We start from the raw sequence: 22422 nt of genomic DNA, 5'->3' as shown, positions 1-22422 counted from the left end.
TTCCTGGGTGTTCACCTCAACAACAAACTGGTCGGACAACACACATGCCCTCTATAAGAAGGGCCAGAGCCGCCTTCATCTGCTGAGGAGGCTGAGGTCCTTCGGAGTGTGCAGGGCTCTCCTCAGGACTTTTTATGACTCTGTGGTGGCCTCAGCCATCTTCTACGCTGTGGTCTGCTGGAGGGGGGGTAGCACGGACAGAGACAGGAGCAGGCTCAACAGACTGATAAGAAGAGCGAGCTCTGTCCTGTGCTGTCCTCTGGACTCCATTGAGGAAGTGGGGGACAGAAGGATGTTAGCCAAGCTGGCGTCCATCATGGGCAACACCTCTCACCCCCTGCATGACATTGTGGGGTCCCAGAGCAGCTCCTTCAGCAGCAGACTGTTACACCCACGGTGTAAGAAGGAGAGGTTCCGCAGGTCCTTCATCCCGGCTGCAGTCAGGCTCTACAACACCAGCACCACCTGATAATGTTGTAGTCCCTGTCTATTTATCTTTTTCTCCACTAAACCTCTCACATCATAATATTCAACACTTAACATCTATATTTATATCATGGTCACTTAAAATGGTTACATTGCAATATTCATATTTCCTGTATGCTATCTTGTAGTATTATTTATATTATGGTCACTTACTTTCTAATTATTTTTAATTATTTTCTGTATCATGGTCACTACTGTTTCATATTTTCTATTTTCATTACAATAACACTTAACATCATTCCACTTTATCCCCAGCACCTGCTTTTTGTACAGTGTCTGTTTTTGCAGGTTGTTTGTTTCATACTCTTATTATGTGTAGTTTTAGAAGTGTACATATTGTGATCTTTCTTTTTTTTTACAGTGCTTCGACACTGTTACTTTAATTCTGTTTTTTCTATTACTGCTGTAACAAGTGAATTTCCCCATTGTGTGGATAAATAAAGAAATCTAATCTAATCTAATCTCCAACTAGAAGGTTGTGTTTCCATCTGCCTTTGTTTGTGTATCTGTTAGTTTACATGATTCCATACAAACTTCTGAAAGGAAAGAACAAAATTCAATTTGATGCAGAAGCGGGTCTGGAATTTGTTATCACAAACATTTCCACTGATCTCTCAGAATAATTTCTTATTTGTGATTCAGCTGCTTTAAAAAGTACATATAAAGTTCTTATTATTGACATGTAAGAACTTTAAATGTTATATTTCTATTAAAAAAGGAGAATTAAAGATAGAACAATATCTGATGTTAATATGATGTGAAATGTGTCGATATATAAACTGCTCAGAGTTAAATCTGTGATTTTATAAAGTTAAACTGACCGTGAAAAACTTTCATGACTCCGCCTACTCCTCAATCTCCGTCGGTGATTGGTGGAAATTAGGCAGCCACTGTCAATCAGAGAGGGGCGGGACATCTGGAGTTAATAGCTTCCAGAGGTTAGTGAAGAAGGAGAAGCTGAGTGAGGAAGAGGAGGAGGAGAAAGAAGAAGAAGAAGAAGAAGAAGAAGAAGAGGAGGAGGAGGAGGCGATCAGCTGCTCCGGGACGCAGAGGAAGAGGAGGAGGAGCAGATGGAGGAAGAGGAACAGATGAGACCGCTCCTCACGGCGGTAAGTTCGACCGACAGACAGCGGGACGCTCCGCGGAGTCGAGCCGGACATGGCGCCTGTTGGCCCCGCGAGCTCCGGGGGGGGTCCCTTGTCTGTCCCTCTGTCTGTGCCTCTGTCTGTGCCTCTTGAACGAAGCACGCTGCTGCCAGGAAGTGATGATGCTGATGAGCAAACTTCCCGGAACTCGTCCGTCCGGGTCCGTGGTGGTCGGTTGTCGGAGTCCCGTGAACCCGGTGGAGGTTATCCAACGGTCCTGAGAGCTGGCTCTGACCCGGACCGACCTGTTCTATCATTCGGGTTAAAGAGCATCCTTCAAACTCGAGTCTTTATCCTAATGTCTCTGCTGTTCTGTTCAACTGCTGTTACTCCCTCAGCCCAGACGCCCCCCCTCTCAGTGCGTGTGGCCCCTCCCTGTAAATCACTGTGTGTGTGTCGCCCTCGTGCACGTGCAGAATGCGGGTCTGATTTCTGGTGATTGTGGCGAACTGTGTGGAAAGTGTGTTTGCACAGTTGAATTCAGACGCGGAGCAGAGATGCGTTAAATGATGCTTTAAATGAATGGAGTTTGGTGAGGTGGACCAGAGCCCACGAGCAAGGCACAGAGCCGCCACTTGCTCTAATGACCCGGTTCTTGGGCTGACCTCTGACCTCTGCAGTCCTAGAGCTAAACCTGCTGAGGTTTGATTTCCTCGTCTCAGAGGCCGCTCCGCTGTCACCGCTGACACGAGTCAGGAATCAAACTTGTGAAAACTTTTCATGGAAACTCGTCAAATTAAAGTGTAACAGTTCGCTGGGCTCTTACTCGGAAAAGCGTATAATTGATTAGTTACTTACAACAGATCCAAACTCATTTACAGTCCTTTTCAAACATTAGTAGTTTAAGATGTTTACTTTTTGTTTTTTAAGTGTAAACATACGTTTCAATTATATATATATATTCTATAAGAACTTGATAGAATTTATCACTAATAAATAATGTCCATGATGTCAGTGAAGGTAAAAAAAAGAGTAAGTGGAGTAAAACTAATAAAGTATCAGAAAGTACTTTAGTAAATGTACTTCGTTACCTTCCGTCACTGAAGTCAAGGAAATGAAAACATAAGTTTATTGGAGCGGTCAGTTCGTACTTTTATTATTTGTCTGTTGTTCTTATCAAAGTAGGTGAAATAAATAATGTTTGAGTGTTGTTGACACTTTGTGTCTGTGCAGCCTTACACTCTATATTACTATATACAGTACTTCTATATATATATATACAGTATAATCTGAGCCAGTGGTTTGTGAGCTGAGGTGAGGAGGTTCACTGGAGGAACAGACCGAGCCTCTGGACCTGTTGTGACAGGACTCAGCTCCACACTGCTGGTTCTGAAAGGCCAGAGGCTTCAGAACCAGCTCCAGTCTGAACTGCAGCCGCAGCAGAACCACTCACACGGCTCGATCCAGATCAACAGGAAGGAAACAACTGCAGGTTCCTTTTCATCAGCTTTTGGCAGATGAAAGAAAAAGTGAAACCTGGACTCAGTGAGTTTGTGTTTCTCTATAGACATCCTCAAACCTTTAGGGCTTTTTCAATCAATCAATCAAATTGTATTTGTAAAGTCCACATTCACTTATCACAGTCTCCTAGGATTTAACAATCTGGAGCTTCCTCAGTCCATGACCCTCACCAAGCGTGAGGAGACACCATCGACCTTCACAGGAAACAGAAACGTCAGTGAGTTGAAGGATCCGTCCTCTAGGACTCGTTCACACCTGGGTCAGAGCTGCAGGTCAGTGTGAAGCTGAACATCAGGTGTGAACGGTTCCTCACAGCAGAAGAGGAGTCCTGGGTCTGGATCAAACTGAACCTGGTTCTGTTGGTTTGCAGTGAAAACACTTAGTTGGAGAGTTTGGACTTTTGGACCAATCACAGGAAGTAGAGACAGAATTAAACAAGAGAAGAGGAAGAGGAAGAGGAAGCCGCTGCAGTCTTCACCTCCGGCGACATGTTTGAACCACGAGGACGTTCAATTGGTGCATTTGAACTTCTGTGGAGTACTGTGGTACTGTGGAGTATTGTAGTACTCTGGAGTACTGTGCATAAAGTTACTGATGCTGCCATTAACTAATAACACGCCCACTTCAGACGCCGTCAGTGTGTGGTCAGTGTGTTGTCAGTGTGTTAGTGTGTGGTCAGTGTGTGGTCAGTGTGTTGTCAGTGTGTGGTCAGTGTGTGGTCAATGTGTTGTCAGTGTGTGGTCAGTGTGTTAGTGTGTTGTTTCCTTTGGCAGCTCAGCTCTACAATAACAGTATTACTACTATGTTCATTCTTTAGGCTGTTTGAACCAGAGGTCATGTGATCCACTGCTGGTCAGACTCAGGTCAGAGGTCATGTGATCCACTGCTGGTCAGACTCAGGTCAGAGGTCATGTGATCCACTGCTGGTCAGACTCAGGTCAGAGGTCATGTGATCCACTGCTGGTCAGACTCAGGTCAGAGGTCATGTGATCCACTGCTGGTCAGACTCAGGTCAGAGGTCTGAATGATTGACGACTGTGATGACCACAGTGTTTGATTGACAGATGGTGTTACTCTGTAGAAACATAGGGACTAACATTACAACAAGCTGTTTAATGCTGTGTCAACACACACACACACTGTCGTTGTGTACAGTGAGTGCTGTCGAGTCGTCTCGGGGGGGTTGTGTTGACGTCAGCTGACTCTCTGGTGGACTGTGACACCGGATCCTGTCGGTCTGCAGGGAAACAACAGGCAGTGCTGATTATCCTTGTTATCTAGTGTGTGTGGGTCTGTGTGTGGGTCTGTGTGTGGGTCTGTGTGTGGGTCTGTGTGTGGGTCTGTGTGTGCGACTGTGTGTGCGACTGTACTCTGTCAGGTTGATGTCAACTTGTGATGTTTGACAGATTTGGATAACTGACCACACACTATGAATAAAGATGGAAAAATAAATTGGATAAATTAAACTAATAGAAATAATCAAAAGCTAAAGTTAATGAATGTGAGCTCCAGAAACACTGTGTGTGGTTTGTGTTGTTGTGCAGCTGTTGACACAGTCCAGCTGTTCTCAGCCACTTCCTTGTTGCTGTGGCGGCTGCAGGGGGGGGCTGCATCTGTTGGATCATGGGATAAAGAAGATCGGCTGCAGGCGAACAGCCAACACATGACAAACACAATCACTACTTATTATGTTGACACAGATATCGTCTGATCGGTATTTACAGTTAAACCATAAATTATCAGTGATATGAAATGGTTTCAAAATTAGGACTATAATATTATTAATCACAATCATTTCTGGGACAATTGATCATATGTCCGGCCCACCGTAGTATTGTTTCTGAAAGTGTTGTTCATACCCAACTCAAATTTCAACGTGCCCTGAAATATCTGAATCGATATTGAAATGAAACGAGAGCTTGTGAATGGGATCAAATCGTTTAGTCCAGTCAGTGGCGATGCTCAGTTGTAAAGTGAATATTTGTCAGACGACATTAACTGTGTGTCTTGTTCTTCTCTGCGCCGCTGGCAGAGTTGTGTACTCGGTCATTTGATTTGTGGTGTCGGAGCCCAGAGCAGTGGGTCTGAAACAGAAGCGTGTAAACCCTGTCATGTGTTTCTCTGGATATGTGCTCTGTGCTCGTGTTGCAGCTTGTTGTTGCTTCTCATTAGAATTCATGAGCTGAGTGGAAAAGAACTGGTTCTGAGCTTCTGTTGTTCCAAAGTAGTAATACATTTGTCATTTTCAAACTAAAATGTTAAACTTGTTAATGTTCCATCTCTACAGTCAGAGAAACACCAGTGCCCCCCCCCCCCCCCCCTCTTATTTCATTTATCCTACTTCTACGTCTGTTAGGTCCAGATGTTGAGACACAAAGACTCCCAGTCAGCAGGAGAGTCCGTTTCCCACACCAGCTGAATTAAAGAGCAGCCAGGGAGGAAGGTCAAAGGTCAGAAGAGAACGGGAGTGTACGGAACAACAGAGCGAGTCACAGGTTGAAGGAAAAGAGATCAGAAAATATGAACTATAGGTTTGTTGTAGAACCTAGTGCTAATGTGCCCGATCCAAGAGATCACTGTGGAATCCAATGTGAAGAACTGGACTTTATCTGGTTGAGTTGACTCGGAACCTGTTGGACTTGCTCTGGGACTTAGCCTCAGGGCTTCTTTGTGAGTCTTGATATGAGACTCTGGTCTTTCTCTTGGAGCTTGTTGGTCTGGAAGGTCACTGGTCTTGACTTGAAACCTTTTGGTTTTGACTCAGGTTTTGTTGGTCCTGATGTGGCTTCTTAAATTGGGAGCTCTTGACCTGAATGTCTTTTTTGAATTGGGACATGTTGGTCTTGATTGACTTGTTGGTGTAGACTCTGGAACATGTTCTAGACTCTGGACTTGTTGGTTTAGACCTGGAACTTGGTCTAGACTCTGGACTTGATGGTTTAGACCTGGAACTTGGTCTAGACTCTGGACTTGTTGGTTTAGACCTGGAACTTGTTCTAGTCTCTGGACTTGATGGTTTAGACCTGGAACTTGTTCTAGTCTCTGGACTTGTTGGTTTAGACCTGGAACATGTTCTAGACTCTGGACTTGTTGGTTTAGACCTGGAACTTGGTCTAGTCTCTGGACTTGATGGTTTAGACCTGGAACTTGGTCTAGACTCTGGACTTTATGGTTTAGACCTGGAACTTGTTCTAGTCTCTGGACTTGATGGTTTAGACCTGGAACTTGTTCTAGACTCTGGACTTGTTGGTTTAGACCTGGAACTTGTTCTAGTCTCTGGACTTGATGGTTTAGACCTGGAACTTGTTCTAGTCTCTGGACTTGATGGTTTAGACCTGGAACTTGGTCTAGACTCTGGACTTTATGGTTTAGACCTGGAACTTGTTCTAGTCTCTGGACTTGATGGTTTAGACCTGGAACTTGGTCTAGACTCTGGACTTTATGGTTTAGACCTGGAACTTGTTCTAGTCTCTGGACTTGTTGGTGTAGACTCTGGAACTTGTTCTAGACTCTGGACTTGTTGGTTTAGACCTGTAAGGGTCAGAGTGGAGACACTGACAGTTCAGAGTCTTGTCAGTTCGGGGTCGGGTCAGTTTTGTTTGGCTGAGTTTGTGTTTGTCCATCAGTCCATCATCTGACCCTAACCCTAGGTTCTTTAACCTGCTGTGTTTCAGACTCACTGGTTTCTCCGCTCAGTGAAGCAACACACTCTGAACCCAGGACTCGTAGCCGAGGCTCCGGTCTCAGAACCTGGACCATCTCAGATCCACACACCACTGTTGACTCTTCTCAGCCTGTGGGGAGTTCACTGCCACAGAGGTTTCCTCTTTGTGCCAGAGGTCGCGGGTTCGACCTGCTCTTACAGTGGGTGGAGTTAGTGGTCGGGGGCGGGGCCCAAATGGCTTCACACTACCAGTGACTGGGTTTAGAGGAAGTGATGATTTTGAATCATCTTCATGACTCATCTGAGGAAATGTGGCAGTTGAACAGTTTAATAAAGTACACAAACAGGAACACGTTGACATTGAATTATTATCTCACATCTTCACTTTATTTAAACCTAGAATCTTTTATTATAGATCAACTATGATTAATCAAAACGATCAATCTACTATTGAATATCCCATGTGAGATATTAATCCAGTGTGTCCCTCATATCACATCAACCAGTGTCATCAGCGGCTGTGGTGCTGGAACCTGAGGGAGAAGCTGCAGGTGTCAGTTCTACCTGCAGAGGACAGTGGGGTTCATCTTGTGTGTGTGTGTGTGTGTGTGTGTGTGTGTGTGTGTTGCAGGGGAACGATGAGGAGGCGGTGCTGGACCAGGGGAAGACGAGCTCCACCCTCCACACCAACTTTGAGACAGAGGAGCTGGAGAGTGAGTCCGTCTCAGTTTCTCTCAGAAGGAAACGAGGAGATTCAGACGGAGGATGTGTTGTGTTGTTTGTGTTGTGTTGATCTGCAGCATCAACTCTTTGTGTAACGAAAACGAAACAATAAAGTTCATAGTTTAAATTACTTTAACATGAGATATGGTGTTTTAAAACAAGGTTAGAGAAATGACACATTCTGATCTTGTATGATTCATTTTGTGTAAATTTCCTTTTCACAGTGTCAGTGATTTTCTCCGTCAGGTCACAGGGCGGTGTACGTCGGGCTTCACGTCCCTCTGGGCCGACAGAGCCGGAGGCGTCACCGTCACAGAGGACACAGACACCACCGGAGACGCCGTGAACCGGAGGACGGACGGGACTCGCCCACAAACGGTCCGGCCCTGACTCTCTCTCTCTCAAATGATCAAAATATGAAGTGTGACTCGATGACGAGCGGGACTTGTCTCCGCAGACACTCCATCACAGAGAGTCCAGTTCCTCCTGGGGACGGAGGACGAGGACGAGGAACACGTTCCCCACGACCTGTTCACCGAGCTGGACGAGCTGGTCTTCAGGGACGGAGAGCTGCAGGAGTGGAAGGAGACGGCACGGTGAGGACACGCCCCCAAGTCATCTACCGCCACCCAGTTCAGGTCAACAAGCCTCCAACGTGTGTGTGTGTGTGTGTGTGTGTGTGTGTGTGTGTGTGTGTGTGTGTGTGTGTGTGTGTGTGTGTGTGTGTGTGTGTGTGTGTGTGTGTGTGTGTGTGTGTGTGTGTGTGTGTGTGTGTGTGTGTGTGTGTGTGTGTGTGTGTGTGTGTGTGTGTGTGTGTGTGTGTGTGTGTGTGTGTGTGTGTGTGTGTGTGTGTGTGTGTGTGTGTGTGTGTGTGTGTGTGTGTGTGTGTGTGTGTGTGTGTGTGTGTGTGTGTGTGTGTGTGTGTGTGTGTGTGTGTGTGTGTCTGTCTGTCTGTCTGTCTGTCTGTCTGTCTGTCTGTCTGTCTGTCTGTCTGTCTGTCTGTCTGTCTGTCTGTCTGTCTGTCTGTCTGTCTGTCTGTCTGTCTGTCTGTCTGTCTGTCTGTCTGTCTGTCTGTCTGTCTGTCTGTCTGTCTGTCTGTCTGTCTGTCTGTCTGTCTGTCTGTCTGTCTGTCTGTCTGTCTGTCTGTCTGTCTGTCTGTCTGTCTGTCTGTCTGTCTGTCTGTCTGTCTGTCTGTCTGTCTGTCTGTCTGTCTGTCTGTCTGTCTGTCTGTCTGTCTGTCTGTCTGTCTGTCTGTCTGTCTGTCTGTCTGTCTGTCTGTCTGTCTGTCTGTCTGTCTGTCTGTCTGTCTGTCTGTCTGTCTGTCTGTCTGTCTGTCTGTCTGTCTGTCTGTCTGTCTGTCTGTCTGTCTGTCTGTCTGTCTGTCTGTCTGTCTGTCTGTCTGTCTGTCTGTCTGTCTGTCTGTCTGTCTGTCTGTCTGTCTGTCTGTCTGTCTGTCTGTCTGTCTGTCTGTCTGTCTGTCTGTCTGTCTGTCTGTCTGTCTGTCTGTCTGTCTGTCTGTCTGTCTGTCTGTCTGTCTGTCTGTCTGTCTGTCTGTCTGTCTGTCTGTCTGTCTGTCTGTCTGTCTGTCTGTCTGTCTGTCTGTCTGTCTGTCTGTCTGTCTGTCTGTCTGTCTGTCTGTCTGTCTGTCTGTCTGTCTGTCTGTCTGTCTGTCTGTCTGTCTGTCTGTCTGTCTGTCTGTCTGTCTGTCTGTCTGTCTGTCTGTCTGTCTGTCTGTCTGTCTGTCTGTCTGTCTGTCTGTCTGTCTGTCTGTCTGTCTGTCTGTCTGTCTGTCTGTCTGTCTGTCTGTCTGTCTGTCTGTCTGTCTGTCTGTCTGTCTGTCTGTCTGTCTGTCTGTCTGTCTGTCTGTCTGTCTGTCTGTCTGTCTGTCTGTCTGTCTGTCTGTCTGTCTGTCTGTCTGTCTGTCTGTCTGTCTGTCTGTCTGTCTGTCTGTCTGTCTGTCTGTCTGTCTGTCTGTCTGTCTGTCTGTCTGTCTGTCTGTCTGTCTGTCTGTCTGTCTGTCTGTCTGTCTGTCTGTCTGTCTGTCTGTCTGTCTGTCTGTCTGTCTGTCTGTCTGTCTGTCTGTCTGTCTGTCTGTCTGTCTGTCTGTCTGTCTGTCTGTCTGTCTGTCTGTCTGTCTGTCTGTCTGTCTGTCTGTCTGTCTGTCTGTCTGTCTGTCTGTCTGTCTGTCTGTCTGTCTGTCTGTCTGTCTGTCTGTCTGTCTGTCTGTCTGTCTGTCTGTCTGTCTGTCTGTCTGTCTGTCTGTCTGTCTGTCTGTCTGTCTGTCTGTCTGTCTGTCTGTCTGTCTGTCTGTCTGTCTGTCTGTCTGTCTGTCTGTCTGTCTGTCTGTCTGTCTGTCTGTCTGTCTGTCTGTCTGTCTGTCTGTCTGTCTGTCTGTCTGTCTGTCTGTCTGTCTGTCTGTCTGTCTGTCTGTCTGTCTGTCTGTCTGTCTGTCTGTCTGTCTGTCTGTCTGTCTGTCTGTCTGTGTGTGTGTGTGTGTGTGTGTGTGTGTGTGTGTGTGTGTGTGATCAGGTGGTTGAAGTTTGAGGAGGACGTGGAGGATGGCGGGGAGCGATGGAGCAAACCCTACGTGGCGACGCTCACGCTGCACAGTCTGTTCGAGCTGCGTTCCTGCATCATGAAGGGAACAGTGCTGCTGGACATGAGAGCCGACTCCATCGAGGACATCGCAGGTCAGTCAGGGTCAGGGTCGGGGTCAGGGTCGGGGTCAGGGTCTGGGGTCAGGGTCAGGGGTCACTACGTGTGGTTCTTCCGGTGTGTCTCATGTCCCGCTCTCTGCAGACATGGTGATTGACAGCATGCTGGCGTCGGGGCAGCTGGAGGACGGCGCTCGGGAGAAGGTGAAGGAAGCCGTGCTGAGACGTCACCAGCACCAGAGTGAGAAGAAGCTGAGCAACCGGATCCCACTGGTTCGATCCTTCACCGACATCGGAAAGAAAGCCTCCGACCCCCACCTGCTGGAACGTCCCGGTGAGACCAGGACGTCCTCAAGTCCAGAACCACAGTGTGTGTGTGTGTGTGTGTGTGTGTGTGTGTGTGTGTGTGTGTGTGTGTGTGTGTGTGTGTGTGTGTGTGTGTGTGTGTGTGTGTGTGTGTGTGTGTGTGTGTGTGTGTGTGTGTGTGTGTGTGTGTGTGTGTGTGTGTGTGTGTGTGTGTGTGTGTGTGTGTGTGTGTGTGTGTGTGCGTGCGTGCGTAACACGTGTCTGTTCCTCCGGCTGAAGTGCATCTCTTCTGCAGTCATGTGGTTTAAATCAGCAGCTTCAGCTACGCTCACACACACACAAAGACACACACAGACACACACACCGACACACACACAGGGAGATGAGCAGACACCAATCAGACGATCTCAGAGCTGCAGCCTTAATACACAGAAAACTAGAAGCATAAAATCCTTAGTGGCAGAAAGACTCTGTCACTGATGTGTGTGATGGTTGTTGGATTTCACACAACATAAACACACACTTTACACACATCACAACATTAATATTCATCAATATTTAACCTGCTTTTTGTGTTAATTTACAGTTTATTTGACTATTTATTTAAGTCTGTACTAAAGTTCCCTCACTTGTTAATAAATGATCTATTTGTAAATCTTTGTTTTTGCAAGATGTGACCCGTCATTGGTTTTGTGTGGACATGTGTCCTGGTCGTATTAATGCCTCCGACACCGTGTCTGACTGAGTCTTCATGTTTTGCAGATCAGCTGACGTCTCCTCCGTCGGCGCCCGGAAACCTCGACCACGGCAAAACCGGCGAGAGTCGCCTCAGTGGAGGCAGCCGGGAAGACAGCGCGGTGGGCTTCTCCAAGGTGACCACCTGTTCAACACAAACCTTCATGGAGGGCCAGCCAAGACGTCGCATGTTTGATTCCTCATATTTAAGTGTCTGTTCACAACATGAAGTGATGGGGGGATCGTTCACACCCCCTGCAGGCTGCAGAATGAACTACAGGCTCGGTGTGAACCCGTCAGTCATGTGGCTCCTCGTGTTTCAGGTCGATATGAACTTCATGAGGAAGATTCCTCCCGGCGCCGAGGCCTCCAACGTCCTGGTGGGCGAAGTCGACTTCCTGCAGCGGCCGATCATTGCGTTTGTTCGCTTGTCTCCTGCTGTGCTGCTGACTGGTCTCACCGAGGTCCCAGTGCCAACCAGGTACTGGTTCCATGTCTGAACGTCCTCTGAATGTCCTCATCGAGGATGCAGGGGTCAAAGGTCGGATTGATTGTGTTGTTTGACCGTCCTCTGCTCAGGTTTCTCTTCCTGCTGCTCGGCCCGTTTGGAAAAGGTCCTCAGTACCACGAGATCGGACGATCCATCGGCACCCTGATGACGGACGAGGTAGGAAGACGAAGAAACGGTTTGGACCAGGAGATTCCAGACGTCCCTTTGACCCTTTCATCTCTTTTCTTCAGGTTTTCCACGACGTCGCCTACAGAGCGAAGGACCGGAACGACCTGCTGTCCGGCATCGACGAGTTCCTGGATCAGGTGACGGTGCTGCCGCCTGGGGAATGGGACCCGAGCATCCGCATCGATCCCCCGAAGAGCGTCCCGTCTCAGGTAAGACCCCCCCCCCCCGCACTGACCCACTGACCCACAGTGCTGACCCACAGAAGGTCCAGCGGGTCTCTCCCGAGGTCATGTCTGTCCTCTGTCCCCGCAGGAGAAGAGGAAGATGCTGTTGCTTCCCAATGGCTCCGCCCACAGCTCTGACACAGCGAAGGAGGCGGAGCATCAGAGTGGACCAGAGCTGCAGAGGACGGGGAGGTTTGTCCACTTAACAGCTGACTGACAAACTCTGAGCATTTATATCAACAATATCCACAAAATACTCCTGATGATTAATCTAACTCATTTCATAAATCTTTAAAGTAACCTGTTTATTTTCTCAGGTCAAATTTAAAACTTGTTTCCTACTTTCAACTCTAATGGATTTATCACTGTCAGGTCCAAGTCTCAGATTTATATCGTTAATTCAATATCTTGTTGACCAGATGAAATCAAACCTTATTAAAAGAGTTGAACTGAAAAGTAAGGAGTTAATCAAAAGACATTTTGCCGCACTGAGCTGTTTATTGGAGAGAAGCTTGTGATCACCACAAATCCTGAGTGTTTCAGTGAGGTCTTCTTCTTCAGGGTCTTCGGTGGTTTGGTGAGCGACGTTCGGAGGAAAGCTCCGTTCCTGTGGAGCGACGCCCGAGACGCAGTCAGCCTGCAGTGCCTGGCGTCCGTGCTCTTCCTCTACTGCGCCTGCATGTCGCCCGTCATCACGTTCGGAGGGCTGCTGGGCGAAGCCACCAAAGGAAACATAGTGAGCAGCAGTGATGGAGGACAGGACATTCATATGTTCACAATAAGAGGAGGCTAATGAGAGAGTTTCATCTCTGCATTCAAAACCATTTTTAAAATTCCTCATTTAGAAACATGAACATCTTCATCAAAAGAAGATGTTCTCAAATATGATGTCTCTCTCTCCCTCCCCCCCTCTCTCTCTCTCTGGTAGAGTGCCATAGAGTCCCTGTTGGGGGCGTCTCTGACGGGCGTGGCCTACTCTCTGTTTGCTGGTCAGCCTCTCACCATCCTGGGAAGCACTGGTCCAGTTCTGGTCTTTGAGAAGATCCTCTTCAAGTTCTGCAGGTGAGTGGTTAAGAAGCCGACCAGCAGGGGGCGCTGTCCCCCGACCCTCAGTCAGTGATCACCGTGCCAGTGAATTCAATCTGCATCACTGAGTTCAGGTTTACTAGAGACTAGAGATGTAAAGAATAAAGTGATGGATCAGAGGAAACCACATCAGATTCTTTTCTGTTCTCCCACAATCATCGGTCAGAAAACTTTCAGATTCTTTAGTATCTAAACTTTGGGCTGACACATTTGAATATATATTTGTCTGACACACTTTTATTTTGTATTTATTGATTATTTCATTGCTTCTCAATCAGAGCGTTGCTGTATTTGCTGGTGTCAGTAAATCAGCTGTTAAATTGGCTTCAGAGAAATCCTGCGTTTTAGCTTTTTTTGTTTGAGGATTACAGAATTTTTTTTTGATGAAATGAATAATGAAATATCTTTTATAGGACTTACATAAAACCCTTTTTTCTTGAACCTCCTCCATTTCCAAGAAGTTTGAGTCTTTAAATCAAATTGATTCTTTCTGAGAAATCTTTTCTCATCAGACACTTGACATTTAATTCTACCACTTTGGATTTCAGGAAGTCATTTAATTTAAAGAAAAACAGTCTCAGAGTTTGAAAGATTTAAAAGGCAGAATTTATTGGAACAAAGTTCAAATCAAACGTCCGCGTCAAAGATGATTGGACGACTGGATCTGGTTCCATATTGTGTGTGGTCCTCACATGGAGAACAGCAGGAAGCCGCTGAAGGTGCTGTGGTGGTTACTGTTGTCCCAGATCTGAGTGTTCTGCCACAGCACCATGGACAGCTTGTCTCCCTGCTCCAGCAGCAAGGTGGCGCCGTTGGACGCCGTGTCGCTGCCTTCACCGGACGGCTGCTCGTGGGCGATCAGCTGGATGGAAGCACCGTTCTTGTAGAGCACTGCGCTCATGGGGAAGTCGCTGGGGGCGTTGGCCGTGAAGCGGACGTAGTAGACTCCACGAATCGGGGCCGTGAACAAACCTGGAAGAGGAGGAGTTATAAACATAGGTACGGCAGCTGAGGAGGGACAAAATACCCGGAGCACAAGAAAAACAAAACCGTTCTGTTGTTGTTATGAAATCTATGAACACAAAAACCAAAGAGATCAGATGAACAGGAACCAACAGGAAGTTCACTCTGATTCACAAGATTAAAACATTGTGTGAAACAGGAACCTGGTCAGAGAAAAGATTCAAAATGTTAACTTTACTTTCAGAGTAGTAACTAAATGTTGTTTATATAAACGTAGGATGATTCAGGAAGTTTCACGTTTTTGTAAGAATTTCACAAACTGAAAACTCAAAGCAAACTGGTTAAAAGTAAAATTATTATTATTATTTATTTATTGATTTGTTTAATAATAATATATTGCATTTAGATAGTGCTTTTCAAAGCTCTTAGATAGGGAAGGATGAAATAGCTCTGTGGACTCAACTGGCGGATTATTCTGTTGCACTAAATGTTTTATGGACAAATTCTTCTCATCTAAAAGAATGTCTCTGAAACCACAACTTGTTTATCGGCCTCCTGAGCAACGACGTGTGAAATATGAATCATGAGATTTATCAGTTCATCACTTCTCTGAATCCAACCTGAAGTTGCTGTGTTGTTAAAACACATCTACATCTGAAGTTGTGTTGGCAGTAATACGTTGTGTTAGTGTGTGTTCACTGACCGGTCTCAGGGTTGTACGCTTGTCCGATGTTGGTCAGGACGTCTTTGTAGATGAGCGTCCTTCTTCCTGACGTCGTCTTCTGAAGACCGGATCCTCCCAGAGAAACTGCAAACGCCACCTTTGGTACTTCTGAAGGAAACAATCATGTTTTTCCTGTCATGGATATTTATTTAAGATAACATTTTTTTGAAAAAATATCACCATATATACATATATATATATATATATATATATATATATATATTTGTGTGCTATAGAAGATAAAGTGAACGTGGACTCTGGTTTAATGAGAAGTGTCCGACCTCTCGCAGCCTTCAGCTCCTGCTCGGTGGCCTCCAGTCGCTCTCTGATGCCTGGAGACAAACACACACTCATCAGTGGATTAAGATGAGAAATTCAAGTCATTTTATTATTTTTGCTTTTAAATCTTTTACTTAAAATATAAAATATATAGAAGCATGTTGATCTCAGTCAGAAAAGGAAACGCTCCTATGACGTTACCGCAACCAAATGCAAAACAAGAATCTGTCTTATCACATTATGAAGCTGCACAGTGAAGAAAAGAAAGAAGACGAGAACAGGATTTACAGCTGATCAAAAACATATTCCCTGTGACAGACGAAGGGAACCTGTGATTTATCAAAATCAGCAGAATATTCAATATTCAAGGTGCAATTAAACCAAAGCAATGAGGGAATGAGTGGAATCACAGTGACCAGTGAGTCCTACCTGAGTTTTCAGCCTGAAGCTGTTTCAGTGAAGCCTGGAAGGTCTTCAGCTGGTCTTCAGCGCCCTCTGTTGGAGGGCTGTCCTCCCTTCAACACGCAAAAGAGAAGGAAGTCCATCTTAGTCTGGGATTAATGTTGCTGCTGGTGACATTAATGTTCTGGTGATACACAGAGAACTGTCCTAATGATGAAACCTCCCAACTCTGACTTTAATTTGACTGTTATATGTTATACATATATTCATATTACTTAATTTAATATTCACTTGACTGTTATATGTTATATGTTACAATGTTATGTTATATGTTATGTTACATAGCATGTGATTTTATTTCATTTTGAAAAGTCGCCTACTGCGTAGATGTTTGCTGCCATGTCATAAGAATTTCACTGCTCGATGACGCTGTCATTGGAGCATGTGACAATAAACTTTGATTTGATTTAGAAGAAGGTTTCAGGAGAGCTTTTGGTCATAAGAGCTGAATCTGACCCTCTGGACCTTTAACTGCTGTCTGTGAAAACCAGAACCACCGGCGGTCTGAGTCCCGGGAGATCTGACATCCACTCAAACACTGAAGCGATCCTGTGGTCACAACTCATATTAAGTTTGATAACCTGCCCCTCGGTGAATACTGGATGTGAAGGACTTCTTGTTCTGCTAGTGTGGTGGTCGCTGTGGTCCTCACATGGAGAACAGCAGGAAGCCACTGAAGGTGCTGTGGTGGTTACTGTTGTCCCAGATCTGAGTGTTCTGCCACAGCACCATCTTCAGCTTGTCTCCCTGCTCCAGCAGCAAGGTGGCGCCGTTGGACGCCGTGTCGCTGCCTGCGCCGGACGGCTGCTCGTGGGCGATCAGCTGGATGGAGTTGCTGTTCTTGTAGAGCACTGCGCTCATGGGGAAGCTGCTGGGGGCGTTGGCCGTGAAGCGGACGTAGTAGACTCCACGAATCGGGGCCGTGAACGCACCTGGAGGCAAATTGAGCGAATTTTAGACGAGTGTGTTAAGGTGAAGTTGATTCAAGCAAAATATAAAAGTTATCGAAGGTTTGATCCTGTGCAGACGCAGACAGGAAGGTTCACTGTGGAACTCCTGTAGTGGATGGAATCAGCTTTGATGAGGTCTCACCTGTGGCTGGGCTGTAGGCCCCGCCCACGTTGGTCATCACGTCGGTGAACAGGAGGTCTTTGTTTCCGGAAGTCGTCTTCACGAGGCCGTTTCCTCCCAGAGACGCAGCGAACGCCACTTTAGGGGTTTCTGTTCAAAAGAAATGGTGAATCGTGAATATGAATAACTGTATCAGGGCTTCAGCTCATGATGTGATCAATCCAACTTTTATTGTTTTGATAGTTAGATCATGACACGTTAAAATGTCCATCACAAGTAACGACAGTTCAAATAAAGAACGTTTTACAATGGAAAAACAAAACCACGTAATTGGTTTTATTTTTGTGAATCATTTCAGCATTTAAACATTTAATAAAAGCTTTTGTTCACACTACTATTCCCTCCAGGGGGAGCTAGAGTCGTTTACAGAGTTCTGTTAAAAGAAGCTGTTGAAGTAAATCCTAACCTTTGACCTTTCTCACCTCGGATTCTCTTCATCTCCCGCTCAGCCGTGTCCAGACGATCACTCATCACTGTTATCGTAAGAAGCAGCAAGAGTCCAGGTTAGTCACATGATCACACTTCGATCTACGCATCACTAGCAGATTCAGGATCAGAATCCAGGAGGTGGACTCGTGGAATAAGCTTTGGTGTTTGGTTATGACAAATTTAGTTTAGTAAAAATAGTTGGAAAGATGAAGCAAATTAAAAAGCAAGTACTGTCAGTGCAAGAAAGAAAATAAAGTTATGAGAGCTGCAAAATAGAAATTATATTTTTTAATTAATTCAACGTAGAAAATGAATTTATTTCAAAACTCTTTGTAATATCTAAATATGTTACAGATGGTACAGAAGATTTAGCAAATTATAGAAATTGAGGATTATTATTATTCTGTCATTTCATATTGATTGACCAACATAGATGTCGATGCTAAAGAGTGTGACAAGAAAACACGATCTCTGATCTGAATATTCAATTTCTCTGATTGCAGCGAATCTGAAAAGTTAAAACAGATTTCAGTAAATTCACGTCTGGTGTTGGTTCATGTTGGAGAGTTCAGGAGAGCAGCAGCTCCTCAGACGTAGTCTCACCCTGTCTCTCGGCCTTCAGCTCCTCCAGGGCGACCCGCACCTTCTTCAGCTCGGCCATGCTGTCCACCGGCTGAGCCGAGCCGGACCAGGCCAGGACCAGGACCAGCAGCAGGGCAGCGACTTGATGAAACATTTGACCTGTTGGGTTCAAGCTGCAGCAGACGGGCTGTGAGACGATTCTTATAGAGACGCATGTCCCCAGATTGTGCAGAGTCCATGTTGACTCAGGGATATGGAGACCACTGATGTAATTGACAGGAGGTCGGTGACCTTTGACACTGAAGATCCATGAAACTGACTACGGCTGCACATAAAGACCATCAGTGACTTTATATACAGATGATCAGTGACTGTATATAAAGAGGATCAGTGACTTTATATAAGTACATGTTTACATGAACTATAAACATGTGATTGATCAGAATCCTCTGAACTCGAGCTGGTCTTGTAGAAGTTTGTTCTGTGGCCACTGATTGGTAATGTATTGATCAGGTCTGTGTTCTTCTGCTCTCTGATTGGTTACTTCATCAGTCAGGGTTATCTTATCTGCAGCTCAACATGAAGCTGGAATTTGAAAGTAGGTCATTGTGATGTAATCATGTGACTGATGATCTAAACGTTTGCATTGATGCGACTCCTCCTGTCTTCTCCTGCGTCCTCAGTGACTACGATCTGTCCTACCTGTCCCTGAGGACCAGCATCGGCCTGTGGACGTCCTTCCTGTGCCTGCTGCTGGTCGCCACCGACGCCAGCTCTCTGGTCCGTTACATCACTCGCTTCACCGAGGAGGCGTTTGCTTCCCTCATCTGCATCATCTTCATCTACGAGGCTCTGGAGAAGCTGTTCCACCTGGCGGACGTGTTCCCCATCAACATGGACCTCCAGCTGGACAACCTCAGCCTCTACACGTGAGACAGGCGCATAGGTCAAAGGTCAATGTGTCCTCACAGTCCCCCTCTCCAAGATGTCTCCACAAATAATAGAGATGATCAGATTATTATTCTGCTTCATGTGATCACTGGGGTCATGACATCATCATGACATTAGATTATTACAAGATAAAAGTCAACATTGGTTGATTGGGGTGAATATGAATATTAATACCTTATAATATTACACCTACTATAATTGTTGTCATAACAACCAGTGTCACAGTGATTAAACTATATGTATAAAATATATATATATATATAAAAAGTCAATCTCTGTAAAACCATGACTCAGCACTTTGTGTCTTTGGCAGCTGTCGTTGTTCTCGACCCGTCAACGTCTCTGCTGACGTCCAGAAGAACTTCACCTCCGAGAACATCCAGTGGGAGCAGCTGAGTGTGAAGGTGCAGGAAGACACACACACACACACACACACACACACACACACACACACACACACACACACACACACACACACACACACACACACACACACACACACACACACACACACACACACACACACACACACAGGCATCATGATATCCAGGTTCATTTCATTTGTACGTACTTGGTGAAATGAGCAGCATCTAGTGGACGTGAGGGGAACTGCATGTCTTGACTCTTCCACCCTCTGTCTCCAGGACTGTCGTGGTCTTCACGGGGACTTTGTCGGCTCGGGCTGCAGCCACACCGGTCCCTACGTCCCCGACGTCCTCTTCTGGTCCATCATCCTCTTCTTCACCACCTTCCTCCTCTCGTCTCGTCTCAAGCAGTTCAAGACCAAGACATACTTCCCCACCAAGGTGCGTCACGTCAGCTGACCCCAGATGGATTCCCACCCACTGTGTTCAACTGAATCACGAGCAGGTAGGAAACTGACGAGGAGGTTCTTTGTGTTTGCAGGTTCGATCGACCATCAGCGACTTTGCCGTCTTCCTGACCATCATGATCATGGTGCTGGTGGATCATCTGGTTGGAATTCCTTCACCGAAGCTCAACGTGCCCGAGCGCTTCGAGGTGATGCCCGACTCCACGCCACTTGGGTTTCATCACAGCATCGTGTTGGTTCTCATGTTTCACAGTTTACTCACATTAAACTGATGTTAAATATGAAGCATGAGCATAAAGTGAGTTTATCATCAGGTTTTTAATCAGAGATTCTGTTTCCTGATGTCGAGCAGCTTGTGGACGGTTGAACGAGGAACTTTGTTCATGGTCGAAAGTCACTGATTATCACCGCTCAGATTCTAGTGTCTTATCTATTTATCTATTTTCCCATGCTATATATATCTATATATAGATATATAGATATATATTCTCCCGATCATTTCACTGAATTCTCTGTGTATTGATGAATTGCTTGATTGTTGCAGCAGTGACAGTGAAAGATGCTGACGGCAGCAGAACGTTCAGAGGCTTTAGTTCCACACAGAACCTCATGGTCCTGGTTCTACACTTTGTCTTGGTTCAGCCCACGTCCAGAACTCGAGGGTGGCTGATCTCGCCGCTGGGACCGAACCCCTGGTGGACGCTTCTGGCTGCTGCCGTCCCCGCTCTGCTCTGCACCATCCTCATCTTCATGGACCAACAGATCACCGCAGTCATCGTTAACAGGAAGGAGAACAAGCTGAAGGTCAGGACGAGCGAGGGTGAGACTGACAGGTTTCTCTGTGATAGACCCCTCCCCCTCCTGAACGTGTGTGCTGTGGTTGCAGAAAGGCTGTGGCTATCACCTGGACCTGATGGTGGTGGCGGTGATGCTGGGCGTGTGCTCCATCATGGGCCTGCCGTGGTTCGTGGCAGCCACCGTGCTCTCCATCTCCCACGTCAACAGCCTGAAGCTGGAGTCGGAGTGCGCGGCGCCCGGCGAGCAGCCGAAGTTCCTGGGCATTCGAGAGCAGCGAGTCACCGGCTTCATGATCTTTGTCCTGATGGGCTGCTCCGTCTTCATGACCTCCGCCCTCAAGGTCACCGGCGCCCTCGTGTGACCTCACTGATCCTTGTGTTCTAATGTGAAAAAAAGTGAAACACCATATTCTAAAATGTTCTGTTTTTGATATATATATATATTTGTTTCTCCTCAGCCATCACAGAGTGAAATTCTTTTCATGCTGAACGTTTCCTTTTGTCCTCAGTTCATCCCGATGCCGGTCCTGTACGGCGTCTTCCTCTACATGGGCGTGTCCTCGCTCAAAGGCATCCAGGTCACTTCCTGTTTGTTTGTCCCACAGCAGCATTGTCGCCGTTTGGTTTTGTGTTTTCATTCTGTGGTTCCGTTTGCAGCTGTTCGACAGGATCAAACTGTTCGGCATGCCGGCCAAACACCAGCCGGACCTGATCTACCTGCGCTACGTGCCGCTGTGGAAGGTCCACGTCTTCACTGCGGTGCAGCTGGCCTGCCTCATCGTGCTCTGGACCATCAAGGCCTCGGCCGCCGCCGTCATCTTCCCCATGATGGTGAGTCACACGCAGCCGCGGTTTGTTTTTTATTATCCCCAGAGCTCAGCGACTCCCCTCCTCTCCTCGGCAGGTTCTGGCTCTGGTGTTCATCAGGAAGCTTCTGGATTTCGTCTTCACCAAGAGAGAGCTGAGCTGGCTGGACGACCTGATCCCAGAGAGCAAGAAGAAGAGGATGGACGACAAGAAGAAGAAGGAGAAGGAGGTGAGACGCTCAAACCGAACTCTCTCTGCCTGCGGCTCCTCGCTGACACTGTGTCTGTTTCCCAGGAGGCTCAGCGGCTGCTGGAAGAGCCGGACGACCACCTGCCTCACGACAGAGAGCTTCCAAAGCTCCCGGTCAAGAACCTGAAAGGACGGTGAGTCGATAACAGAACACACTGATCATGGTGAGCACAGAGCCTGGGCAGCAGAGTCATGTGTGTGTGTGTGTCTGTGTGTGTCTGTGTGTGTGTGTGTGTGTGTCTGCAGAGTGGATCCGTCAGACGTGAACATCTCACATGAAATGGACAAAAGCGGGATTTGGAAATCAGTTTCCATGAACTCTGACATCAGAGGTCTGAAACGCTGCCTCAGGTAAAACATCAGCTGCTGACACTCACTGTGATTGGTCGACTCACATGACATCACGTAAGATGACGTGATGTCACAGATCTTCACGTGGTTGCTAGGTGAAGGACTCGTCGTCATGACACTGATCATGTGATCCCTGGTCGTTGTTTTCAGTCTGGAGAAGTTTCCGAGCGTCCAGATAAACGTGGAGGACGAGGACGGACGAAGAGTTGTGGACGCAGAGACGTCCCTTTGATCCACTGACGCTCTGCACCACCAGGTGGCGCCACAGAGGGGGCGTGGCTGCCATTAGTGATGGGACTCATCCGACTTCTCTCAGCCGAGGTGAAAGGTCACGAGAGGACCAATCAGGCTCCTCCTCGTCTCGGTTTCTCTGAAGAAGGTGAACGTTTTATTTTCTCATCGTTTTATGGTGAATCGTGGAGACTCCGCCCCCCGGAGCAAATCCACCACGTTTGGAAATGACCTCATGTTCCTTGGGTGGTTCACTGCTGCTCTGTCATTGGCTGCACTGCTGCTCTGCTGCTCTGTCATTGGCTGCTGCAGCATGGACCCGATTGGATGCTTACTTTTTTTCCAGACTGATGAAAACAGCTGAAGTTAAATTTGATGATGAAGTTGTGTGTTTGTGCTTTAATGAAGCAGCTCGGACTCACAACCAGGTTTTTACTGTGATTAAATCATCGTGATTTAAAATGTGTGTGT

General features: G+C 46.8%; 2 protein-coding genes across 3 annotated transcripts; one reads left to right on the top strand and one right to left on the bottom strand.

Moving 5' to 3' along the window:
- The first annotated feature begins 1419 nt into the window (after positions 1-1419).
- LOC133965610 (sodium bicarbonate cotransporter 3-like) lies at positions 1420-22415 on the top strand. Of its 2 annotated transcripts, XM_062400256.1 has the most exons (25): positions 1420-1595; positions 7388-7469; positions 7726-7857; positions 7937-8075; positions 10009-10169; positions 10279-10467; positions 11202-11311; positions 11498-11655; positions 11754-11841; positions 11916-12062; positions 12166-12269; positions 12639-12813; positions 13006-13139; positions 18417-18662; positions 18998-19088; positions 19329-19490; positions 19591-19704; positions 20159-20320; positions 20403-20654; positions 20823-20891; positions 20971-21144; positions 21218-21349; positions 21415-21503; positions 21616-21720; positions 21871-22415. In XM_062400256.1, the coding sequence occupies exons 1-25, from the start codon at positions 1557-1559 to the stop codon at positions 21950-21952; spliced, it is 3336 nt and encodes a 1111-aa protein (XP_062256240.1). In that variant the 5' UTR covers positions 1420-1556; the 3' UTR covers positions 21953-22415. The 2 variants fall into 2 exon arrangements, with proteins under 2 accessions (XP_062256240.1, XP_062256241.1); XM_062400257.1 differs by lacking the exons at positions 20403-20654; positions 20823-20891; positions 20971-21144; ... (2 more) ...; positions 21616-21720; positions 21871-22415 and having other exon boundaries at positions 20061-20179.
- Positions 13822-18075, bottom strand: LOC133965612 (uncharacterized). The gene is made up of 8 exons (XM_062400259.1): positions 17755-18075; positions 17145-17195; positions 16684-16812; positions 16244-16523; positions 15559-15644; positions 15132-15182; positions 14830-14958; positions 13822-14135 (listed from the first exon to the last, which is right to left on the bottom strand). Exons 1-8 carry the CDS (start codon positions 17885-17887, stop codon positions 13852-13854), a joined length of 1143 nt encoding a protein of 380 aa, XP_062256243.1. The 5' UTR covers positions 17888-18075; the 3' UTR covers positions 13822-13851.
- Positions 22416-22422: the final 7 nt, after the last annotated feature.

The sequence above is a fragment of the Platichthys flesus genome, chromosome 11 (assembly GCF_949316205.1).
Source record: "Platichthys flesus chromosome 11, fPlaFle2.1, whole genome shotgun sequence".
Classification (NCBI taxonomy): Eukaryota; Metazoa; Chordata; class Actinopteri; order Pleuronectiformes; family Pleuronectidae; genus Platichthys; species Platichthys flesus.
This window is presented reverse-complemented; position numbering and strand designations above follow the sequence as displayed.

Excerpts from the sequence above, each read along its gene's own strand:
- LOC133965610 (XM_062400256.1), top strand. The coding sequence starts at position 1,557 with ATGGAGGAAGAGGAACAGATGAGACCGCTCCTCACGGCG. Across the intron at positions 8,076-10,008 it reads GAGTGGAAGGAGACGGCACG|GTGGTTGAAGTTTGAGGAGG; the intron begins GTGAGGACACGC and ends GTGTGTGATCAG. Across the intron at positions 20,892-20,970 it reads CCTCGCTCAAAGGCATCCAG|CTGTTCGACAGGATCAAACT; the intron begins GTCACTTCCTGT and ends TTCCGTTTGCAG.
- LOC133965612 (XM_062400259.1), bottom strand. The coding sequence starts at position 17,887 with ATGTTTCATCAAGTCGCTGCCCTGCTGCTGGTCCTGGTCCTGGCCTGG. Across the intron at positions 16,524-16,683 it reads GGCCTACAGCCCAGCCACAG|GTGCGTTCACGGCCCCGATT; the intron begins GTGAGACCTCAT and ends ATTTGCCTCCAG. Across the intron at positions 14,136-14,829 it reads AGCGTACAACCCTGAGACCG|GTTTGTTCACGGCCCCGATT; the intron begins GTCAGTGAACAC and ends CTCCTCTTCCAG.